This window comes from Plectrocnemia conspersa, unplaced genomic scaffold, assembly GCF_051122295.1.
Source record: "Plectrocnemia conspersa isolate PC_06_02 unplaced genomic scaffold, ASM5112229v1 ptg000003l, whole genome shotgun sequence".
Lineage (NCBI taxonomy): Eukaryota > Metazoa > Arthropoda > Insecta > Trichoptera > Polycentropodidae > Plectrocnemia > Plectrocnemia conspersa.
Window position 1 is genome coordinate 2782152 of NW_028277167.1, and position 22562 is coordinate 2804713.

At 30.9% G+C, this 22562-nt stretch overlaps 3 protein-coding genes across 4 annotated transcripts; 1 reads left to right on the forward strand and 2 right to left on the reverse strand.

Moving 5' to 3' along the window:
* Nucleotides 1-5338: 5338 nt before the first annotated feature.
* LOC148236357 (vacuolar ATPase assembly protein VMA22-like) lies at nucleotides 5339-11410 on the forward strand. Its single transcript, XM_088183727.1, has 2 exons — nucleotides 5339-5385; nucleotides 5461-11410. Exon 2 carries the CDS (start codon nucleotides 5465-5467, stop codon nucleotides 5942-5944), a length of 480 nt encoding a protein of 159 aa, XP_088039853.1. The 5' UTR covers nucleotides 5339-5385; nucleotides 5461-5464; the 3' UTR covers nucleotides 5945-11410.
* Nucleotides 5339-17047, reverse strand: LOC148236356 (general odorant-binding protein 56d-like). Of its 2 annotated transcripts, none has more exons than XM_088183726.1 (2): nucleotides 13641-15581; nucleotides 5339-11800 (listed from the first exon to the last, which is right to left on the reverse strand). In XM_088183726.1, the coding sequence occupies exons 1-2, from the start codon at nucleotides 13788-13790 to the stop codon at nucleotides 11441-11443; spliced, it is 510 nt and encodes a 169-aa protein (XP_088039852.1). In that variant the 5' UTR covers nucleotides 13791-15581; the 3' UTR covers nucleotides 5339-11440. The 2 variants fall into 2 exon arrangements, 1 of the variants encoding a protein (XP_088039852.1); XR_015809222.1 differs by lacking the exon at nucleotides 13641-15581 and adding an exon at nucleotides 16817-17047 and having other exon boundaries at nucleotides 11662-11800.
* A 2119-nt stretch (nucleotides 17048-19166) lies between these two features.
* Nucleotides 19167-20967, reverse strand: LOC148236358 (B2 protein-like). The gene is made up of 2 exons (XM_088183730.1): nucleotides 20874-20967; nucleotides 19167-19622 (listed from the first exon to the last, which is right to left on the reverse strand). The coding sequence occupies exons 1-2, from the start codon at nucleotides 20919-20921 to the stop codon at nucleotides 19269-19271; spliced, it is 402 nt and encodes a 133-aa protein (XP_088039856.1). The 5' UTR covers nucleotides 20922-20967; the 3' UTR covers nucleotides 19167-19268.
* Between the last annotated feature and the right edge of the window lie 1595 nt (nucleotides 20968-22562).

The window sequence follows — 22562 nt, forward strand, 5'->3', positions numbered from 1 at the left end:
CGATTGACTGGATGCAACTGCTATATTTTCCCAAAAAGTCTAGCATCGGCAATTTCCCCCTACAAAATTCGGTTGCAGTTTTTTCGAACGTGTCTGCAAATAAATACACAGCACTCACAGTTTGCCAATGTTAAGTGGTCTATAAAAACTATTAATGTGTCTGGTAAGTTTGATTCAACGTGTTTTGACTTTTAATGTGTCTAAGTTTTAATTTCAATCCATTATTATATGTAGATATCTTGGACACAATTAATCGTATGTATATTTGATATTTATATATGTACCCAAAAGACTTTATAAATCACCCTCAAATTAAATCGACATATTAACAACAACATCAAAAACGAGTTTTTAGCAGATTATGCAGCATCATTTCGAATAATATACGTTTTTTATTGAGCACATGATGTAATTTAGTGGTCGAGATTTATATATTATTGTCACGCTCATAACAATGGCCATTGTTTTCACTCAAACGCATGTTAAAGGATAATTAAGCTAAGCAGATAAAATAATTATTTATGGTAAGTCATCTCAGTGAATATTTAAACAAATACGATTCATTTATTTTCATAAGCGTACCAAAAAAGGAGGGCGTAAACCTTATTCGGCATAATTGGTCCAAATAAACCTGTTTACTATTAGCCAAAGCTGCAAGCATTACCAATATAAAATGACGTACATACATACATCAGCAAATACATGACTCAGATTTATATTAAGGCCAGTGTGAGCTTATTTATACATATTTAAAGTTGAATTTATGTGACAGTATAGAATTCTTAAGCAGCCTGTATATGTTTGTTAGCAAAATCCAATTTGTCAATTTTTTGCAAAATGGCGACAAGTATAAAAATTTAAACACTCGTAACTCAGTAGGTTTGAATTTAACGAAAAGATCGCTATACATGAAACGTTTAAAAGCCTAAACTACATCCAAATAAAATATAGAAAAAATAGTTTTTTGCTTCAAAACAAGCGATGTATCAGTTCGATCGGACCCCCATACGAGCCATTTTGAGACTTTCAGAAGAGTTAACGCTATTAACTGCTTGGTTTTAACGATTAAAAATTAAATTTTTAGTATCGTATAGAACTATCGAGCACTCCCTATACGTTTTGTATGAAAAAAATATATAATTTTTTTTTACAAAATGGCGGCCAATGTAAAAATTAAAAGTGTCATAACTTTGCAAAATGAAATCCTACTGAAAAATGTCGTATCCAAAAAGTGTTCAAAAGCTTAATTTGCATTTAAAAACAATTTTTAATTATTTTTTTTTCATAAAAACGAGTCTTACGGTAAATTGACCGGGCCCTCGAACGAGCTTTTATGCGACTTGGCTCGTATTCGGTTCCTTTTAAAGATATAGACTTTAATTTTTGATACAAAATAGAGCTTTTGAATATACTTACGATACTGTTTAAAAAAAATTTTAATTAAAAAAAAAGTTTTTTTTTTCCAAAACACGTTTAGTGTTATGAGTCGATCGACCCACCATACATACGCTCATAAGACTTGCAATATAGTTAAAATTAATGGTATATAAAACTTAATTTGTGCAATAAAGATATACCTCACTAGCTGAAACACATATTTATAATGGTTTTCCTCTTATAAATGAGTTATAGATATATTATTTAATTTTACCTATACATTCAAAATTATTGAAAGCCCCTTTAAACCCTTGATCAATCTTGAGCAGCGTTTGAGGCATTTTCGTTACTGAAAATGCTAATTTTTACCATGAAGAGCGACGATAACTCGGCTGTGTTTATTGTTGAAATTTGTTTGTGCGTTGCGTCGTAAATACAAAGCGGGTGTCAAGTTTTCCTTTGAAAAGAATTAAAAGGGCGTTAAAAGAATTAGCCGAGGTCGGAATAAATTACGATTGTTTCCTTTCAGCAAATATAATTTGGCTTTGTTTTGAGAATCGTCGAGCCAACTTTTCACCGGCGGACTTTGGTACTAATCAAAAGTATTATTTTTATTGTGTCTCTGTCAGAACTCCTGCTTCCGATGCTACATCCCTTGAGTGAGATGAAGGATGAGCCACTTTACGAAGAAATATTAAAAAAAGTTTCAACTGGATCGTTAGGAAACGATTTCACATATTTTTCAACCCCTTCTGTTTTAACTTCGAAACCTGTTTTGATATTTCAAACAAAAATATAATAATAATAATTATTCAATAGTTTATATTTATATAATAATATTCAGCATATGTACATATATTACGTCTTAAATAAGAAAATTGTGAACATCTTCACTAATATTGAGGTAATAATTAATCAAATCGCAAAAAATAATAATTTACCAGCTGATTTGCGGCCTTCATATTTATGTTTTAAGCCGCTTAGTGCAGAATTTAATTTTTTTTTAAATCAGCGAAATGCAAAACGTATAAAAAAAATAAAAGCTCTTAATTTTTTGAAATTCAGCGATTTAAATGTTTTTAATAAATCTATAGCGACCGCTCGACAAAGAAGACAACGAAGTTTTTTCGAACTATAGTTTACTTCAAACTCCTTTCCATACGTTTCACTAAACCATTTTAAAACTACTCTTTGAGAAAGATAATAAACGTAGCTTAAGTCTGTCTAATAAATATAAAAAATCGTTTACTTATCACACGTTTCTGAGTTCTTCTGAGTTGATTTGGAAACCCAGGAGAGGGTTTCCAACGGCACTCTCCACTGAGACTACGGCATACAGAACTGCCTCCACGGAGTGAGGTCCCTTTTAGAGTTAACCAGGTCTTATCTACGCGCCCCGCCGTCCTATAGCTATTATATGACACGTTGTCGAGTATAATGCGTAATTTATATTATATGCGAATGTTTTTAGTAACATACATAAAATATTTATATTTATCCGCTCTATTTTCCTCATAAAGCTTATCTTAAATATCTCATCCCGCAAGAGATGTGTGTGCATTATAACAAATTCGCTATCTTATGAAATTATTATAGCGTAAAAACAACCCAAGACTAATTCCATGTAGGATAAACTTGTTAAGCGAAAGCGGGCAGTGTCAGATTAGTTTTTTTTTCTTGAAGCATGAACTCCACTATCTTTCGGTGTGCCGCAAAGCCGGTGAACAGGGGAGTTCCGCCGGAAATTACCGAGATGATGATTGAAGGCGCGGAGAGAGGTTTTCTCTTGAGAAAACCCCTTTTTGCGGCGTCATAATTTTGAAAAAAAAAACACATGAGAAAATTTAATTTTTAATAACTGTACGAGGGTGTATTTTTTATATATTTAAGTAAATAAAATTAAGTTTACTAAATATGGTACGTAGAAAATATCTTTACTTACGTTTTTAGGAATACTAGTGCCATCTTTAGAGTTTGCTTGGACTAAATATGAAACCTTTATTGTCTTGAAGCTATAACACTATATGTAATAAATTTAAGTAAAAAAATACTTCAAAATTTTATTTAGTTACGAATGTTTATATTTTCTGTTAAAATATGATCATGTTTGATCTCAGCTAAAAATATAATTTATGATTAAAAATAAATATAAATATTTTTTCTTAAATTAAAACGCTTTGATTATTAAACAAATTAAAATTTTAACATTTACGAATGTTTGCATATTTATATTGTGCTGTACCTGTGTTTGGCACCTGCGCTCAAATACGGCCGTACATTTTGTGCATTAAGTTAATATTCATATTAAAATATATATATGTATATGTTTATAAATACATACCTGCTACACTGCTATCACCGCGGTGCTTCGTCGTCTCGAATATCAAATTAAATTCTTGAATGTACAAGATAGTTGCTTGAGAGCTGATAATCTAAGTGGAAGGCTTTGTCTAAGCTTGAAAGCTTATGTCGCCTCAGGTAAGCTTTAAAAAATACAAAACTGGTTAAGAAATCCATTATCAATATATTTTGTCTGTTTGGAACATAGTTCATAATTTTCTATATATTTATTTAAATTTATATATTTCAATCGACATATTCTCCCCTGATTCATTTTAATACAGCTTGAAAAAACTTAATAATATTTTTATTTGCTTTTAATGTATAATTATTTTTATTTGGTGATTTATATTTAATGCTACAATAATTAAATTTTATATTGGGTTCTTAATATTATTGTAGCAGTCTGACGCTATGTAGGTATTATACATATAGCGACGAATATGGCTGAAAATGCGGCGCATTCACATAAACGATCGCCGCGTGCTCTTATGGCCAAACCTTCATGGCAGATGCAGGGCCGGTCCTGAGTACCTAGCCGACCGCGTGCAAGCCAACTTTATAATACAGAAAAAACTTTATGGCTCGTTTCTTTTGCAGATTCACAGACGGTGGTCCGAGCCAGGCTTTTTTTTAAAAAAAAACATGTTATTATGTTTGTGGTGATTTAGCGCCTAATTAATAACGTCATATGTGATGTGATGGTACGAATATTCACAATATGAAAACACTCCTTTATGTACGAATTGTGATGCAATTTAGGATTTCTGACGAAAAAACTGCCGTGCCAATTAAAATAAGATGAGATAAAGCGGTATTTTACGGTACTAACTTCCTGCATCAAAAATTACACGAAGAAAGTCAAATAGAAATTTTAAAGAGCACTTACACGTAACCCTACAATAAAATTTGTGTGGCGAATAAGGCGTCAATTTCTAAGAAACATAAATATCACGATTTAAACATGTTTAAAAGCATAAAGTTTTGCTACTAGTTGTATCCAAAAAAATATTAATTTAGTTATAAAAAATAGCGATTAGGGAAATTCAAGAGTAACTTCACGTCTATTCTATTGTATTTTTTTTATTATAATTAGTCACTGAATAAGATTAAACTGTTTATATCCCGAGTATTACTTCAATTTTTTCACATTGGTATCGTATATTGAAAATTGAGATTTTATTATATCGGCCGCCTTCTAGAAATTGGCTCGCACGTATTCGTTTTCCGCCAGGACCGGCCCTGGGCAGATTGACGAAACTCGCAGCCCCGTGAGTATTGCAACAAAACAATAGACATTACGACACATTCTAATATTGATGAATGTAAACAGATGTTTTATATGCATTTCATGCAAATTATGCACCTTTTGTTTTAACATATTGAATGAAATAAAAACTGCGATTATTTTTGTAATTTATTGTTTGATTTAATGTGTATTATTAATTGTAACTAAAATCATTTGAACAAAAAATTAAATTAAATTATTTTGTTGTATTAATTTTAAATCTGTATAAATTTTTATATTGTATTATAGTTTATATATTTATATTAGCATTTTAATTATTTTTTTTATTCATGACCATTTTTTATGACGTTACGACCAAAATATTAGAACGTCACACATGTCATGTGAGTTCATACGTCAAGTTGGCTTCGTGTGTGCTGGTTCGTTTTGTTGTATCGAATTTTTATTTTGCACTTTCTTCAACGTTCACAAATTTATTTATTCCGCTTTTGCAGAGAAATGGAGAGCCGACACGAAGTTTGCGTCGCCTTGGACAAAATGGCTTTGGAAATGCTGTCATTGATGCAACAACGGATACAAACTCAACTCAACGTGGAGAACACCTTGAAGAGCGCTAACATTCACCTCGCCAAGTCTCGCTACATCATGGGCCAGCAGACGGTCTCCAAGCTGCAATTGCCTACGGAGAATTCGCCACTTTTCTCAGCTTCCACTACTGTAGGTAGGGATTCGGTACAAGAGAATAATGTTACAATCGAACAGTTCAATTTGAGCTCTGATACTAAGGATAATTGTATAAATCCTTTAAAATGGTTCGGCATGCTCGTGCCTCAGAACTTGCATCAATCCCAAAGTTTATATAAAAATTCTTTAAAACATGTAGTCGAAACTAGTAACATTCAGAAGCGACTAGAATCCACTCATAACGAGATAAATCGACTAGAAAAAATCAAGAACAATTTAAAACCCGAGGAATAAAAAAAATATATTTCTATTATATATTGTTGTATAAATTGTGTCAATATTTTAGTTACATTCATTTTTTAATTCGTTCAAGTTAATGGTATTTTTTTGTGACAATAAATATGATAAAGAAATGTAACTAAAAACCAGGATTAAGTATAGGTATCTGCTTTTGCTGCAAAAACTTTTAATAGCCGTCTTTGAATTTGAATACTTTTATAAGTTATTGTTGTAATTTTAGAGACTCTTTTGTGTTTGTACTTGAGAAAGGGTCCAAAACCTAATTGGCTATGTTCGTTTCTTCTTCTGTATGAAGTTCGCTGGCTATCAAACTTAGCGTCCTGCAGATGATCAGTTTTTCACCTGCCGTGCAAATCCATTGATTTTTTTATTTGTTTGCACAATTGCAACATTTCTACCTTTTTTTTAAATATTCAATATATTGTCATCTATGTAACAATTGCTAAAATTATTTACACAATTTTTGTGTATTTTACATTACCAATTGTAATTATTTTTGCCTTTAATTGATTTGTCGATTAATAATTTAATTTGTGACTTGTTGCAATCAATAATTTGCCAAAAATTGTCACATAGTATTCTTTTCAAAATGAACTTGAAATTTTTTATTTCAGATTCTTTTGTATACAATATCCACTGTTTTTGAAATGACATCTACAACTCTTGCCTTTTTGTGGTATTTTTATTTTAGTAAAATTTTCCAGCACACATTTATCACGGCAGTTTAATAAGAACTCAAGATCATATTTATTTATGGTACATTTGACTAACTGCTTGAAAAGCTTCCGGTTTTTTATGAATATCTTCTCGGTAGATATTAACGAATGTGACATTTCGAAGAGACTACTTCTCTTCATATTCAAAGACATACTGCTGCCTTAGTCCTTGAACTATTTATGTGAGAATTTACAGTTGATGCCACTATTTTAGCACTATCGCCATAACTAAACAAATTTAATCAAAACATAATATAAAAAATACACTTATCGGACTGTAGCGCTTCTGGTGTGTTCAGACACATTTATCTCTCTTGATGTTTCCCAACTCAAGCTTCATTTGGCGCACTTCCAGGCGTCTTGCAATTGATTTCAATAAAGATTGCAGATCTTGTGGATTAATAAAGCTCTAATATCTTGTGGATTTGCTTCATTTGGCGCACTTCCAGGCGTCTTCTATTGATTTCAATAAGGATTGAAGATCTTGTGGATTAATAAAGCTCTAATATCCTGTGGATTTTCTTAATTTACGCAACCGTCAATTTCAACCAAGATTGATTTTTTAAACTTGAAATAGTATATACGATCACGGACTTCAGGGCATTTACTTTATTTTTAATTGTCTTGAATGAGGACAACGTAGGCTTGAGGCTAGAATAAGATATTTTCTGGCTTTTGGAATCTGAAAAACTATGGCAGTTTTTCATGCCACGTCCGTAGTGCATTAGCAGCATAGCTTTGTATTCCGTATCTGCTCTTCTGCCAGCATTTTCGAAGGCTTAGAGGGTTTTTAAAAATCGCTATATCAAGCGTTGACGCCTGTCATTGCGATGGTAGGTATGTGAATCTAGATATTTCATGTGTACATCGCATTTTTCTAAAAAAGAATGTCTTGCGTTAAAATCCCCTACTGTAATTACATGACCATCTATTGCAATAATTTTACGAATGCCACTTTAGTAGGATCTGCCTTGTTTCGGGTAGTTAGCCAATATTAGGCGATGTTTGTTATTATTTACATCAATTTAGACCTCTACCGCTTTGAGGCGTTTGGTGGTAATAAAAATCGTCAGTTGTCATTTCAGTAGTAGTCGAAACTGACAACTTTAAAAAGGCGTTTATAAGTCGTATTTCAGTTATCATTATAATATCTACGCCAGAGTTGTTTATAGATCTGTATCATTTCGCCCACCTTAAAACCTGTTAAAAACTAATAGGATTTCAATTTTTCATACTGCTTTTAGAGTTTAATAAGCGAACTCATCAACTATTACCTCTTCTGGCTTTTTTTTCCGGTTGCTCCCCACCCGCTTCCTTAGGTCGTGTGTAAGCCGAGTTCGACTCATTAGCGACCCTAGCACTCGAGCACAAGCTTCCCACATCCGGTCTCAACCGGTGGACAACTGCGATTGGTTTCCTAGTCCGGAGCTACTGATGGTCTACCAGCATCACTATCTTTTGTTGGAGATGAAGGAAGGATAAATCCGGTGGGGGGAAAAGCCAACGAGCAGGTCGCGCTATGCTGTCTTTGTTTCTCTAGAAAGAGATGTGTATTGTGGTTGCGCGCTGTCGCGCTTACGTATTGGTTGTATGCTGCAAAAAGCAGACTGTAACCAAGTTTCGTGTAACGGGGGCTCTCTCTTTAGTGCGAGTCTCGCTGATGTGTCATCGTGCTTAGTCAGTTAGTGGCGAAATTTTTCCTTGTGGCCAACATGTCTCCTTGAGCCGAAGGGCCTTCTTTGTTGAGCTCTAGGCCGCGAATAGCGCAACTCTTTCTCCTTCGAGCTTCGGGCACTCCCACAGGACGTGCTCGGAGTTTTGGACCTCTTCGCCGCACGGGCATCCTTTTTCGGCGCTGAACCCAAAATGGTTTTGGTAAGCCTGGAATGCTCCGTGTCTGGTCAAAATCCTGTCTTAGCCAGTGTTTCTCGAGTCGATCGGTGGTTCGCGAGAGGAACTTGTATGTCAGCCTTTTTTTTTTGTGAGGAGAGGGAATCTTCGAAAGACTTCACCAGCCTCCAGGTTGCTGGTGATTGTGCCGGATTCCGCTGCTAGCAGCGACCTACCGGCTAAAACCTCTCCCCAGTCCTCTCCTAACGGCCGCTACTATCTTTCTGATATTGCACGTCAGCTCGTCCAGTTTAGAGACTGTCCCGTTAGAACCGCTATCTTTAGCTGTCTTTCAGCTTCTTCTTTTACCTTCAAGACATCAGACACGTAGTCCGTCCATGCCTGGACATGTGGAACACGGCGGCCCTGTACTGCACCGTGAGGTCGATGGGCTCGACCCTGGCAACCGCCAGGAGTGCCGTGTTCGGTGCGGTCTTATATGCTGATGTGGCGAATTTTAAAGGGTCGATCTTAGTCCTCAGCAGCAACCACTGAGGGAGACCTTGTGCCGCTTTTGCGGCGTCAGCTAGGGGGATGACTTCCACTTCTTTTGGTCCCCGCTCCAGCTGGAACTCTCATCTCCAACTCTAGCCGGGATTTTATTAACTCCTTCTGAAATGCTTATTAATTATTAAAATATGTAATGCACAGCATTATATATTTAATTATTAATAAGTGCAAAAAGTTTTCGCTGTATTTAAAATTTATAATAAACTAAACATACTTAAAATTTATAATAAACCAAAAATATTTGAAATCCATAATAAAATAATTATTCTAATGTTGAAAAAAATATTTTAAATAAATTTGGCAACATTCGCCTAAATTTAATTACACATTTTTACTGTACAGAGAAGCTAATACAAATCCACATTATTTATATTAATCTTTGTTCTCAAAAACTATAACAAGAGCATCTATGTAATGTGGACGGCGAATCTACCAAATAATTCAAAACGAAGAAGGCATTTTCTTCACCAATTGTCAGTTCTTCAGTCCAACAGAAGCACGGTTTAAGCTTCGCTCCTTAGTTTTTTTCACCTTAATATCATCATTCCAGCGGACTTGTCATTTCGCTGCTATAGCTCTTCAATACTTTCATTTTCTAAATGAGATTATTTTGTTGTTTTTTGGTGGCTTGCTATTTACGAGAAGCTGCTTTTCAACTTCATATGGGGTATTCTTCCTCGATTCTTACATTTTCTAGATGAGATTATTTTGTTGTTTTTTGGTGGCTTGCCATTTATGAGAAGCTGCTTTTCAACTTAATTTGGGGTATTCTTCCTCGATTCTTATATTTTCTAGATGAGATTATTTTGTTGTTTTTTGGTGGCTCGCCATTTATGAGAAGCTGCTTTTCAACTTCATTTGAGGTATTCTGGGTTTCTTGCCTTTCCTTTACGTCTATGTATTTTTTTTAATAAACACCTACGCCTTTTTCTGTTGCGTTTTATGTCTTGATATTCATGAATCTACCCCATCAATATTGTCTATCATTTCTAAAGTGTATAGCAACTTCTTCGCCTAATTTACTTTCATCGTCTAATGAGCTAATTTTTAAACCTTTTGCTTATTTGTCATACAATTTCGTTACATTCTTTGCTAGTCCGGATATGTGGTTTGTTTCCACTCGGAATAAATTTTCTTCATGTTCTTTATGAAGATTAGATAATTCTCTAAAGTCAGTTTCAAATCTTCTATGGCACCTTAACCACTGAACAGTTTTGTCCAAGCGCGATTTGCGCATGGAGTTTGTTCGTATACTGACGAGCCCGATACTTGTTCGGGCAAATCTTGTTTCATCTTATTGGTATTGTTTTTCCCAAGCGGAATATATTTTTTACAGAAAGTAGTTGTTCACAATTCGTCATCTAGCACATTCTAACTTGAATTTATATACCTGTATGTACTTTTTGTGGTGCTGACAGAGTTTATCAACACCTAACTCAGGGCCGGCCCTGGGTTATTTGGCGCCCCAGGAAAAAACAAAATTTGCGCCCCCCCCCCCTTAATAACTCATTATATAAGCACAAAAATATAATTCAAATTAAAGTAATTTAATATTATATTTGTAGTTATTTAAGAATTTGTAGTGCATAGTGGAGTATACAAAAAATAATATCGGATTATATTTTTAAAAAATATTGTTTGATAATTTTAAGTGAATATTACGCCTTTATTTGGTATCACGGCACCCCAGGCGATCGCCTGTACTGCCTGCCCCTCGGGCCGGCCCTGACCTAACTATCTATCCTGTCATCAAAAAGCACGGCAAGAAATATTATTATAAAATGGTTCTAGACTATCTAGATCAAACAATATGGAATTCGTTTTAATATCTATATGAAACAGGAAGGTTTCAATTTAGATTAAATCTTGAAAAATACGGAATAATACAGCAACACTTACGATGTCAGTAATCGCGGATCTTGCTTAACTCGAGAAAGGGTGAAATACCCCTTTGATAAATAGCCATTAAAACTCGAACTCAAACAAACTGATGATGATCTCTTAAATAATTTCAGCATTACTATATTAGGTTATCAACCAATCCAAGGTTCAAAAGTTTTTGCAGCAAAATGCTTTTTTACAATTCATAGAAGCATAGAAGTAATGAATAGGTGTAGAAGTTTTTACACCATGGTTTATGTGTCTCAATAATAATTTGTATCTATCTTAATTAATCTTCATTGTCATGATTTAATTTTAACTATAATTCCACAAAATTTTCTTAGGAAATAAGCAGAAAAACTGCAGCAATAATATAAATTATTCTTAATGTTATTGTCAGTTATTATGTAATATTTTATTGTATGTTTTATTTTTGGTGTAATAAAAAAATATTGTTATAAAATATGTTTATTCTTGTAAATAATATTATAATTTAAATAAGACTAACATGAGTGGGTGTGGTGTTGTAATAGCATTTATAAATATTGTAAGCTTTATCAGCGGGATCCGTACCCTTAGTGTTTTTGCACACTTCCATGATCAATCGAGCTCCTACGCGGTTGGCATCTGGAGGCAGCTTGGCCATAATCACGTCTTCGTTAAGCTTTCCTTCGGTGTTGACAAAGTTGGCCTTTCTTAGAAAGCAAAAAGCAAACTTTTTCAGGTTTTCGTCTTCGGAGAAGTCCCCTTTTCGAGCCTTCTTCACCAGATCCGGATTGACTTTGCTTTCTTCTAAGCATGCCGCTTTATATTGTTTCACTTTGGCTTTCTGCTCTTTCGTTAGAGTTAAGGCCTGAGAACATTAATTAATTTTAATTAACTTATGCTAATATTTCATAATATAAAATATGATAACCATTTTGCTTTCGTAATACAATAATAATAAATATCTACAAACGTCTGACAAAAACAATAATATTTTCAAGTAAGCCATAATGGTTTTAATTAATTTAAATTCAACTGGAGATAAATATCTATTTAATTAACTTAATTAATATATTAATTTTCTACTACATATATATTATGGATTCACTAATTTTCACTTTGACTTACTGTGTTTTTTGGTGTCCATATATTTTAATAACAACTTTTATTTATCTATAGAATTAAGTAGATAATTTGTTATAAATATCGTTCGTTATTTTTTAAGTGGATATTGTCAATTTAATTAATTGGTAATTAATTAAATTGACAATATTAATTAAATTAAAATACATACACATATTCGCTACATATGTATATATGCTATATAATATATAAATGTTTATTAAGTATTAGTTTTTATTTATTTGTGTAATTAAATAGCTAAAAAAATTTGCCACATGTTATACGTTTTCTAATATGTCATTATTTTTAAATGCATATTTTCTTTTATCGGCAAAATATATCGTTTTTTAAATTCCTTCCCTTTTAGTTACACAAAATATTTTGAAAATAACTTTAATTGCATTTTTAATGCAATATTAATATTTAATGTAAAAATTGTATTTATTTAAAGCTCAGTTTTGGGGTCTAGAATTTAAATATGATTTTTTTGAAAAATATTTAAAAAAAAATGCTGTACTTCTACAAATCTGCAAATAATACAATTATTTTTTTTAGTTGAGTCTTAGGTAAAAATTAGTTTTAAAATTCTTTAAAAAGTGATTATGACTTTAATTCCAGGATAATTGTTCTGAGTGTGACAATTAGCTTTATAATTTTTTTTAAATTGATTAACCATGTTTATTTGTTATATTAGTATTTTATAGCATTTATTGCTATTTTTTGTAATAAACTTATAATGTAATTGTTGATAAAAAAATACTTCAAAATCTATTGCAATAAAAAATACACCTACATATAGATTTAAAACCAAAATATAATTTAATATATTAATCATAGTATTGAATCTTTGTGGCAAAAGAATGCACCTAAATATAAAATATTACATGATTTAATAATGACAAGTACACATATATTGAAATTTTTACGATACACCAAAATAGTTTAAAAAATTGTAACAATTTTTATACTGAGAAATTTACTTGTTTTATTTTTAAATTCATCAGTTACTTTTGAATTGATTTAAATTTAATCTAGTTTTAAAAATATTTATAAATTTAAACCATTTAGAGAATTTTTTTATAACAGAATTTATGATACTTAAAACGAGACGTTATTGTAAAATATACCATGTAATTATATGAATAATTTTACTTACTTTTTAGTAAAAAAATACAATATCTAACATAATATAATATACCTACATTAATTACAACTTTATGGAAAGAAAAGTTTAAATCGGCTAATGCTTAAAAACTATATTTTAGCAAAAGGATAATATCAACAATCCATTTGTCCATAAAAAAAATTCAGAAACTAAAAACCGAACCTTATTGAAAAAATTATACAACATAAAGTAACTTATGGTTTAATTTATTTTGTGTTAAAAAAAAAGTGTAAAATTCTAAAATGAAGAACTTAACTTATACGTATTTTATCTCAATTTCCAAGATATGATCTGTATAACTCTAAAATAAAATTTACCTAATATTTATATTTAAAAAGAACATATCAAAAATGTTGTCTATGTTAATTATTAGAAAGTAAGTCATATTCTTTATGCATAATTTAAGAAAACTAGAACTCACCTGGATGGAAATAATCACAGATAAAATTAGAACACTATATAATAGTTTCATGATTGTATGATTGTTGGTAATGCAACTAGCGGTTAACACAAGAAACTGACATTGCTTACAGTTGCACTCTGTTTTATAGTAATTCTGTAATTCAATCATAAGGACATCTAAGCGCAATCTATTGAAGAATTAAAGGTTGCATAACTTGGATTTGTATTGATATCAAGGCGAAAAGTCATATAAGCGAATAATTATTAAACTCAATATACATTTAAGGCCTTGTTTAACATGTGACATTAATAGGTCTTGAATTTTGAAAATTTTATCTCAAAGGTTTATTTTTCTATGTCATTTCCCATTGCAATATAGGCAATTAATTAAATAGAACTTGCACGGGTTTCCATTTATTTTTTTGCGACAAAAAAGATAAGTGTGATTCAAATACATATGCGTCTTGTTCTATAAGGTATTGTCTAACTCTGTTTATAGAAGATGGAAAATAAGTGCTTTTAACTCTTTTGCTTTGATAAAATAACTTACTAGTACACATTTGACTTCAATAATACTAATCTTAAACCTAACATAAAACTGAAGGAAAAGGCAAAAAGTTATGAGGAACACAAAATCGAATCATATTATAGAAACAAGATCGATTTTCTGAATCACCGATGACCTGAAGCTGAAATAAAATAGTAGAAGATAAGAACGACTGGTGTTATTTGACTAAGCTGTTCTGGAATAAGTAAAATCAAACAAGAAATACAGTTTTGTTTACATCCTGGCTTTCCAGAATGAATTTGCCGGAACCTCCCAGATCGGTAAGAGAATTGTCACAAGGACTTAATAAACACTATAAAATTAATTCCTCAAGTTATTCTTTACTTTCTAATAATTAACAACTTATTGTGTAGTTTTGTTCTTACAATGACTTAGAAGCAATAACAAATATTTTAATGTCAATGTGATTTTAACTGCGTATTTTATTTTCTAGCCAGAAAAAGATACCGATTATTAGTTTATGTAAGTGAAAGTTTATGCAGTCTTGTGTTGTATTATGCGTGCTCATTATACCCGTTCTTTACCTATTTTTAAAAGCGTTTTTTTTTCTGACTTTTGAATAAAATAGTTTACTCACAGCTTCTCAAAATTAATTTACTAAAAAAATAGGTTAGGTTAGTTGGGTATATTACTTTTTTATACAGATAAAGTATGCTTTCAGTTAATTTTATTAACTAATTGGATTGTTTAATGATAATAATAACGTTAAAAATTAAAGTAATCAGATTTATTGTTTGTATTTTGTATCTAAATATTTATACATATGACTAATATTTTTATCTTCATCAAACAGGTTACGCGTTACTATGCAGGCAACATAAACAATGAATATACATATCTGGTTTTTTTAACTGAAACCAAAATTGAATCTGATTATATCATCACATTGCTGCATGATTGATAGAGTGCAAAAACATATAAGTTAACAGCAACGAACGAGTTAAAAAAAATATTGAATAGAAGAACTAGTTGACCATGAATGTATTATTATGTCCTCTGACTTCCAACTATCGATGATTCATTCTTTAATAGAAATTTCGACAAATGCATAATATATTATACTTACAACACCTCATGCATAACATATTATACTTACAACACCTTACTTTTTTCATATATAGTGACCCAATAATATTGTTTTAACCTTTTATCATATGCAAGCGTGAAAAACATTCAGACGGACTTATTTACATGTTAAGATATTTTCTATCTAAGTCAATCAGTTAATCTACATTTAGTATCAAAGGTATATTAGATCATTTGATGCAAATTAGCATCGTCTGTTATTGAATTAAGCAATAAAATTGATTGTATGCAATTAATTATTGGAATAATCACAGACGATGTTAAAAGACTACAAAGGTCACTCTTAATAAGAAATTGCAATACCAAAAAAAATAATTATTAAACATTTTTACAAAATTTGATATTTAAACTGAATAAAAATGGAACTCTTGGTATTTAAAAAAAATTCTCAATATTAATCAATCTTAAACTATATTAGAAAAAAATAAACTAAAAATTTGTGTTTAGTCTCAATTACATGTACTATAATAATTTTGTCACAGAGATAAAATTTTATATGTGTGGAATTACACTCTTTTATAGATTTTATATTGTTAAAAAACTTGAGGCAAGTTCTTATTTCTAAAAAACACTGATTTTATTTTCATTGAAAATATAAATAAAATATTAAAATCAAAAATATGAATATTTATTCAACTCATTTATCGGTGCACTTAATCTGGATATGTTTCAAGAATTTAATTGTGTGGATTACAACCTCCTGCACAATTAACTTAGAGGGCATTCTAACGGCTAATTCGAACAAATAAAAATAAATGCAAACTTGTCTCGAAAATACGGTCTTAAGAACAGAAGAGAGATCCAAAAGAGAGTAGTTTTAGCGCAAAAATACTATTGTTATTTTTTCCTCTTTGTTAACAATCGCCGAAACTAGCTACATTGTAGATTTACTATCAAGGTGTAAACATATTTCGTAGGTGTGTTTAAGAAACGATGCAATTGGCCCACCAACATCTTCATCTACACTTGGTTACAGACGGGTAGCTAGAGAAAGAAAAGCAGACAAAGGAAGATGCTCCAGAGACTCAGCCCCGAAAAGTCATAGCACGAAGCACATCAGTGAATAGTCCAGCAACCATCACAAGATCACATCATGATAATTGAAATAAATTATTAGAAATAATTTATATTAAAAAGCTTTAAATATACAATTGTTAGTATGCATATTTTTAATTGAATGTCGTCATTTAATGAATTATTATTTACGTAAACGCAATAATTTAACGTGAGAACATCGGTGACTGGTGTGGCGTGATATGGCATACGTATCGTTTATTGATGCTGCTAGGGCCAATAATATTTGACCCCCATCTTTGTTGAAAATATAGTAGTTTGTTTTGGCTTCTACAGTTTCACAGCGCGTTAATACTCTTTTGATTTGACATTGAAAGTCAATTAATCGATAGATTAAAAGCAAGTTAATTATTTGCCCTTCAAACAATGCCTAGGATTGAAGTTATCAATGATAAAATAATGCATCTGATGTGTGAAGAGGATATTGATTGATTCTGTACAAAAGAAAGTTAATTGTGTGACGTCACCTTCAACTTCGGACTGCCTTCTTGCTCCTAGAAAATCTTCGCTTCGGACTTACGCCCAACTTCATATATGAGCAATCACCTCCAGGGCACGCGCTCAAGGACAAGCACTGACGCCCCCCAGAAGGAGATATTCATAAGGGTCACTGTGTACAGTTCGCTGTACAAACGTCCTCCACAAATCGTCAACTAACCCAACCGAAAACATCGAAGTTGCCACCCACAACCATAACACTTCAATTGTTCGTTTAATATTTTTTGTAGATTTTCATGAATATATGATTTAAAAAAATATTATTTTTATTTCTAACTTAACCGTAATTTTATTTTTTAAAAACCGGAGCTCCCTTTAGATGGAGTGAAAATATTAATAATGGAACAATATCACGGTACGCGACAATTGGGCGACGGACAAATGGGCGATTCCGGTCAAATGGGCGACGGTCAATTGGGCGATGGTTATTTGGGCGACGGTCATATGGGCGACAGAAATTTAAAAAAGCTTGCACGCTTTGCTGTATTGTAAATATTAATAAAATATACATTAAAATGAAAAAGTATATTAAATGAAAAACCATTTTATTCTCAAATTATTAACTCTTATTATAATTATATGCAATACCACGTAAATATTCTATGATATTTTTTTTATTGTACCTCAAAACTTTTATAAAAATTCTTTAGTCTATTCTTTTTATAAAGATATCCATTCCAAACATATTTTTCCTTGCCTTTATGACTTAATATGCCTGAATTATCCATTTATGAAGAATATAAACTGTGGTAACTCAAATTAGTCGTTCTCAACAATGATCTATAAAAAACAATTATCTATAAATAACACATAAAATATAACCCACATGTGAATAAAAAGACACATACCTATTTTCTTGCTGTACTGAATTTTGTACCAAAAACACAATGACACTGACAAAGTGTTTTAAAACCACGACAAAAATAATTTTCAAAGACGCAACGAAACTTTTTGCGAACGTTTTCAATCAAAATTCAAAAGTATACTGAGCGCTATTATATTTATGTGTAACTACCCTATCTAGCTTTAAATAGATAACTGTAAAATGCAATTTTTGTGAATTCCTAAAGTTTATTCTCACACTAATTTCCAAGGCTCAAAACATAAAAAAATTTCGCGATAAGGGCCAAATCCACGATAAACATTTATCAGCGCTATTTCATGGTTATTATATTTATATATAACTACCTTATCCAGTTTAAAATAGATAACCGTTAAATATCCGATTTTTGGAAATTCCAAAAGATTGTTCTCACAGTAATTTATAAGTCGCAAAATATAAAACAATCGCGTAAATGGCAAACTCCACGATAAACACTTATCAGCGCTAGTTCTGTGTTATTATATTTATATATAACTATCCTATCTAATTTAAAATAAATAACTGTAAAATATGCGATTTTTGGAATTTCCAAAAGTTTGTTCTCACAGTAGTTTCCAAGGCTCAAAACATAAAAAAAATTCGCGTAAGGGCCCACTATAAACATTTATCAGGTAGGTATTTATAATAAAAGTGTTTTATGATATCGTGTAACTCTCTTAAATTCTTAAATAAAAAAATCAAACTGTTTAAGTGATATTTTATGATTAAATATGCACAAATGATAAGTAAATATATAGAAATATCTAATTAATATCTATGTAATTAGGTATATTATAATTTGTGTAGACCGAATAATGTTTTCATCATTTAATTCTATTCTACAAAATATTACTTATATTTTCGTATGTACGTATATATATAGATATATTTTATTATGTATTAAATTATGTTAATTATTAAATTAATTATATGATCATGATTTGCATCACATTTATTTGTAATGCATTATTATTGTATCGCCCAAAAGACCGTCGCCCAAAAGACCATCGCCAATTTGTCCGTCGCCCATTTTGAATCGCCCATTTGACCGTCGCCCAATCGCCGTCGCCCAATTGACCGTGTCCCCAATATCACGATCAGCTCAGATATAGGTATATATCACGCAGGAAAGCGTAGATCATCTAGAAAGAACGATAACATGGAGAGGCTTGTAACTAGGAATATCGAAGGATCAAGAGGAAGAGAAAAACGTCTCCTAGCAGAAGTGCAATCATAAACATCGTATCATGATCTTCATTAATATTGAAACATCAAAGATGGTGTAAGTGAAAGATATAATAATATAATTTGTATTTTTATTTTCATAAAAGTCTTGACCGGTTATGGCAATTATATTTCGTGTCGCTTGACACGAACGCTATCTATCGTGCGCTTCGCAGATAGTTAATCATATTTTTTTCGCACATTTGCAAGGCATATTGATAGAATAATACTCATTTGTAAAATTGTTTAATCTTTTATTGGTGTATCCGGGACAAGGTTATCAGTACCGTTGTACTACAGAGGTATAACAATATATTATTCAGTTGCAGCATAGTCTAAAAGAAGTCTTCCTGTCCGGGCCTCTCGGCGTCGTAGCACTTAGCGTAGTTCCAGGCGGATTCTGTGTGGGTGGTTCCCTTTTTGGTGAGGCAGATGTCCAAGGCGCGGTTTGCGTCGACGCGGTCTTTCTCGGCTACCTTGGCGATGGCTGCTTCCCTCAGGAATGTACCGCTCTCGTCCATGATGCCGACCTTCTTCTGCATGCAGAAGAAGAACTCCTTGACTTTTTCGTCATCAAAGTTGAAATCTCCAGCCTTGGCCTTCATGGTCAGGGTCCTGTCGGCTCCCGTTTCAGTGTAGCACTCTCCATAGTACTTCTTGACGGTCTCCCTTTCCTCAGTCGTCAAGGCCTTAAAAGTAAAAAATACATATGTATCAATAAAATTATCTTCAAAGTACTCTGAACGCATGGGTCTAGTCACCGTCACCGTCAAGAACGGGGTAATGTGATGAGATATTAGAGATCACGCGTTGTATTGAGTTGATATTCGCAATGCAATAAATATTATTCCTAGTTCTATAATACTTGAGAATTACTCTGTAATTGAATTTTTATTACATTACTCTACTAAGGAGTAATTAATTGTCTGAATATTTTATAGATTGAGGATCGAAGTAAATAATTTTGTGTGTGAATAATTTTATTTTCAGAATATATAATATTATTTTAGAATCTATTAGCTTTAAAATATGCTAATTTTCAAAGCGAGTTGTCTAAAATATGTGACATCCCAAGTTTTTTAATACTATATTGTTGCCTCACTGTTTTTTGGTAATATTATACCATAATGTTTTGATAATATTATTCACATAAGAGGTATTATATTTGTTAAAAAAATTTAACCTATCATATTTTAATCAAAATTTCGGTTTTTAATTCTAAAGTTCTTATTAACAATCAAAGCAGTAGTTTTGAACATTGATTTTCTTTCTTCTTTGATAACATATATTTAACTGTTTAAATATTTACTAATAATTTTTTTTAATAATTCTCATGAAATAAAAAAATAAAAAACATAAAATATTGATGTTCTACAAAAATTTCATGGGGAATATCGAAAAATTGATTCTAAGTACACTAAAGTTTGTATTAACTATTTAAAAAATATTTTAGCAGCTCTTATTCTATTGAAAATTGCTACTAAAGTTCTGAAGCATATTGAAAAGAACCTGCTGAAGAAAATATTTTTTTGAATAAAATGTTTAGTATTACAAATAATTTTAAATTCAAATATTAAAACTGTTGATTTTCCAGTCATCTATATCAGATTTAATTTAATTTGATGAAAAACTTAATACATGGATTTTCACATTTAATAAATATATTTTTAAGACTTAAATTCACCAATTAATGATGTAAATAGTGAATAATTTTAAAGATTATGATATTCTGAAGCTTTTATGAAAAATAAGAAAAAAACATTAAAAACAGTGAATTTACATAGTTTTATATTAGGTATTTTATATTGAAAAATATTTTTAAGTGAAATTTTTTAGATGAATTAATAAATGTATTTGTAGATTTACATAAAACTAATGATATTATTTTATGACTTAAATTTATTTTGAATATGAAATAATATGATCATTATATTATATACCTGAGCCGCCACGAAGAAGGCAATGAAGAAAAACACGAAGAACTTCATTTTGAGATCTCGTTGGTGTCGGTTGCTGGGCGTTGTCTGAAGAAGTACCTGAAGTCTAAAATTCTGCGCTTTATATATTCGCGAAATTATTTTGGTGGGGGCAAAAGTAAACATTGATTAGAACGAATAATCTCGTCAAACTAGAAAGGTTAATTGGCAGTGGTGGGAATTGTTATTATAATGTTCACTATTGTTTCTTTTATTTTTATTAGGTAGTAATATATTATTACCTTCAAGCAAATTTATAAATATGACATTACATAAGTTAAATTGGTACAATATAATATGTATTTTTCTACTTACTTATTCTTGTATTATAAATCAAGAGTTCAATCAACTTCCAAATATTTTTTATATGGTTAATGAACGATGTTTAAACAATTAGCTCAGCACATCTATTCATAGCTAAAAAAATCAGATTGTCTTGTAACAGGTTTCGTATGACCATGTCTCTTCAATATGAATATTAAAATAAAGCTATAAAAAATATAATTGTATAACTTGTAAGATAAACCATCAATGCCTTTATCGTAATGGGTTCCCCCACTTCGTTCACTATTGAAAATATATTGTAAATTAATATATTTCACATTTAAATTGCCATGGAAACAATCGTATGCAGTGAAGTTTTATTAAAGTCAAACCATAAATGAATGAGATAACATATTATTAAATGAATATAATAAAAATATATAGTTAATGGAAATATATTTTATCACTACTTACAATTTGTCATATTGGATTTTAAATAATTTCCTTAATTTGTATAGCTATAAATGCTGTATCTGCAAATTAAAACAAAAAATAATAATTAAATAAAAATAAATTCATTAGGATTAGATCCTTAAAATATCAAGTGTCACACAAGAGTTTCTCAAAGTTTCCATTGATATTTAAAAAAACGTATCACGGTCATATGTGTCACTAACAATTTTAAACATTATGCCTAATTATTATTATGAGTGATACCAAATTATTATTTTATCTTCTATCTTCTATAATATAATTTGTTCTAAGCCGTCGCTTCTGGAAGCGCATAACTTGAAATGAAACATTCTGCGTTCAATTCTCTACTCTGTAAATCGTATCGCCTTGTATGAACGGTGTATAATAAATAATACACGTAAACAAAGGAGATATATTTAATTATAATAATTAATAAAAAAATAATTTGCTTCATTGCTTTCCGAGGCACTGGAAATGCGTTCTGTTGTTTCGACCAATGAAAAATAAGCATTCAAATATAAAACAAGATGGCCGACAGTACCGTGACAATAGTTATAAATAATTATTATTTAACAATAAAATTTTGCTACGCGACAATAATTTTCATTAATTCGTCATTTGACTGAATATAAATAATCGGATTGCAAATTAACTAGGTGTGTTATAACTATGAAAATTAAATACATACATAATGTGTTGAGGATTAGAAGAATACAATGATTAAACTAGAAAAACAATCATAAAACAATCTTCGTAATGAAATCTTCAAATTTTGAATTCCCGGCGACGGGCTCCGAGGTCGAAAAGTGAGTTTTTCCTTTTATAAATAATCGGATTGCAAATTAACTAGGTGTGTTATAACTATGAAAATTAAATATATACATAATGTGCTTAGGATAAGAAGAATACATTGAT

What these genes read in the sequence shown, in the direction of transcription:
- LOC148236357 (XM_088183727.1), top strand. Translation starts at nt 5,465, where the DNA reads ATGGAGAGCCGACACGAAGTTTGCGTCGCCTTGGACAAAATGGCTTTG.
- LOC148236356 (XM_088183726.1), bottom strand. Translation starts at nt 13,790, where the DNA reads ATGATTGAATTACAGAATTACTATAAAACAGAGTGCAACTGTAAGCAA. An exon ending in CTGTGATTATTTCCATCCAG is followed by an intron (nt 11,801 to 13,640) that starts GTGAGTTCTAGT and finishes TAATGTTCTCAG; the next exon opens with GCCTTAACTCTAACGAAAGA.
- LOC148236358 (XM_088183730.1), bottom strand. Translation starts at nt 20,921, where the DNA reads ATGAAGTTCTTCGTGTTTTTCTTCATTGCCTTCTTCGTGGCGGCTCAG. An exon ending in CCTTCTTCGTGGCGGCTCAG is followed by an intron (nt 19,623 to 20,873) that starts GTATATAATATA and finishes TTTACTTTTAAG; the next exon opens with GCCTTGACGACTGAGGAAAG.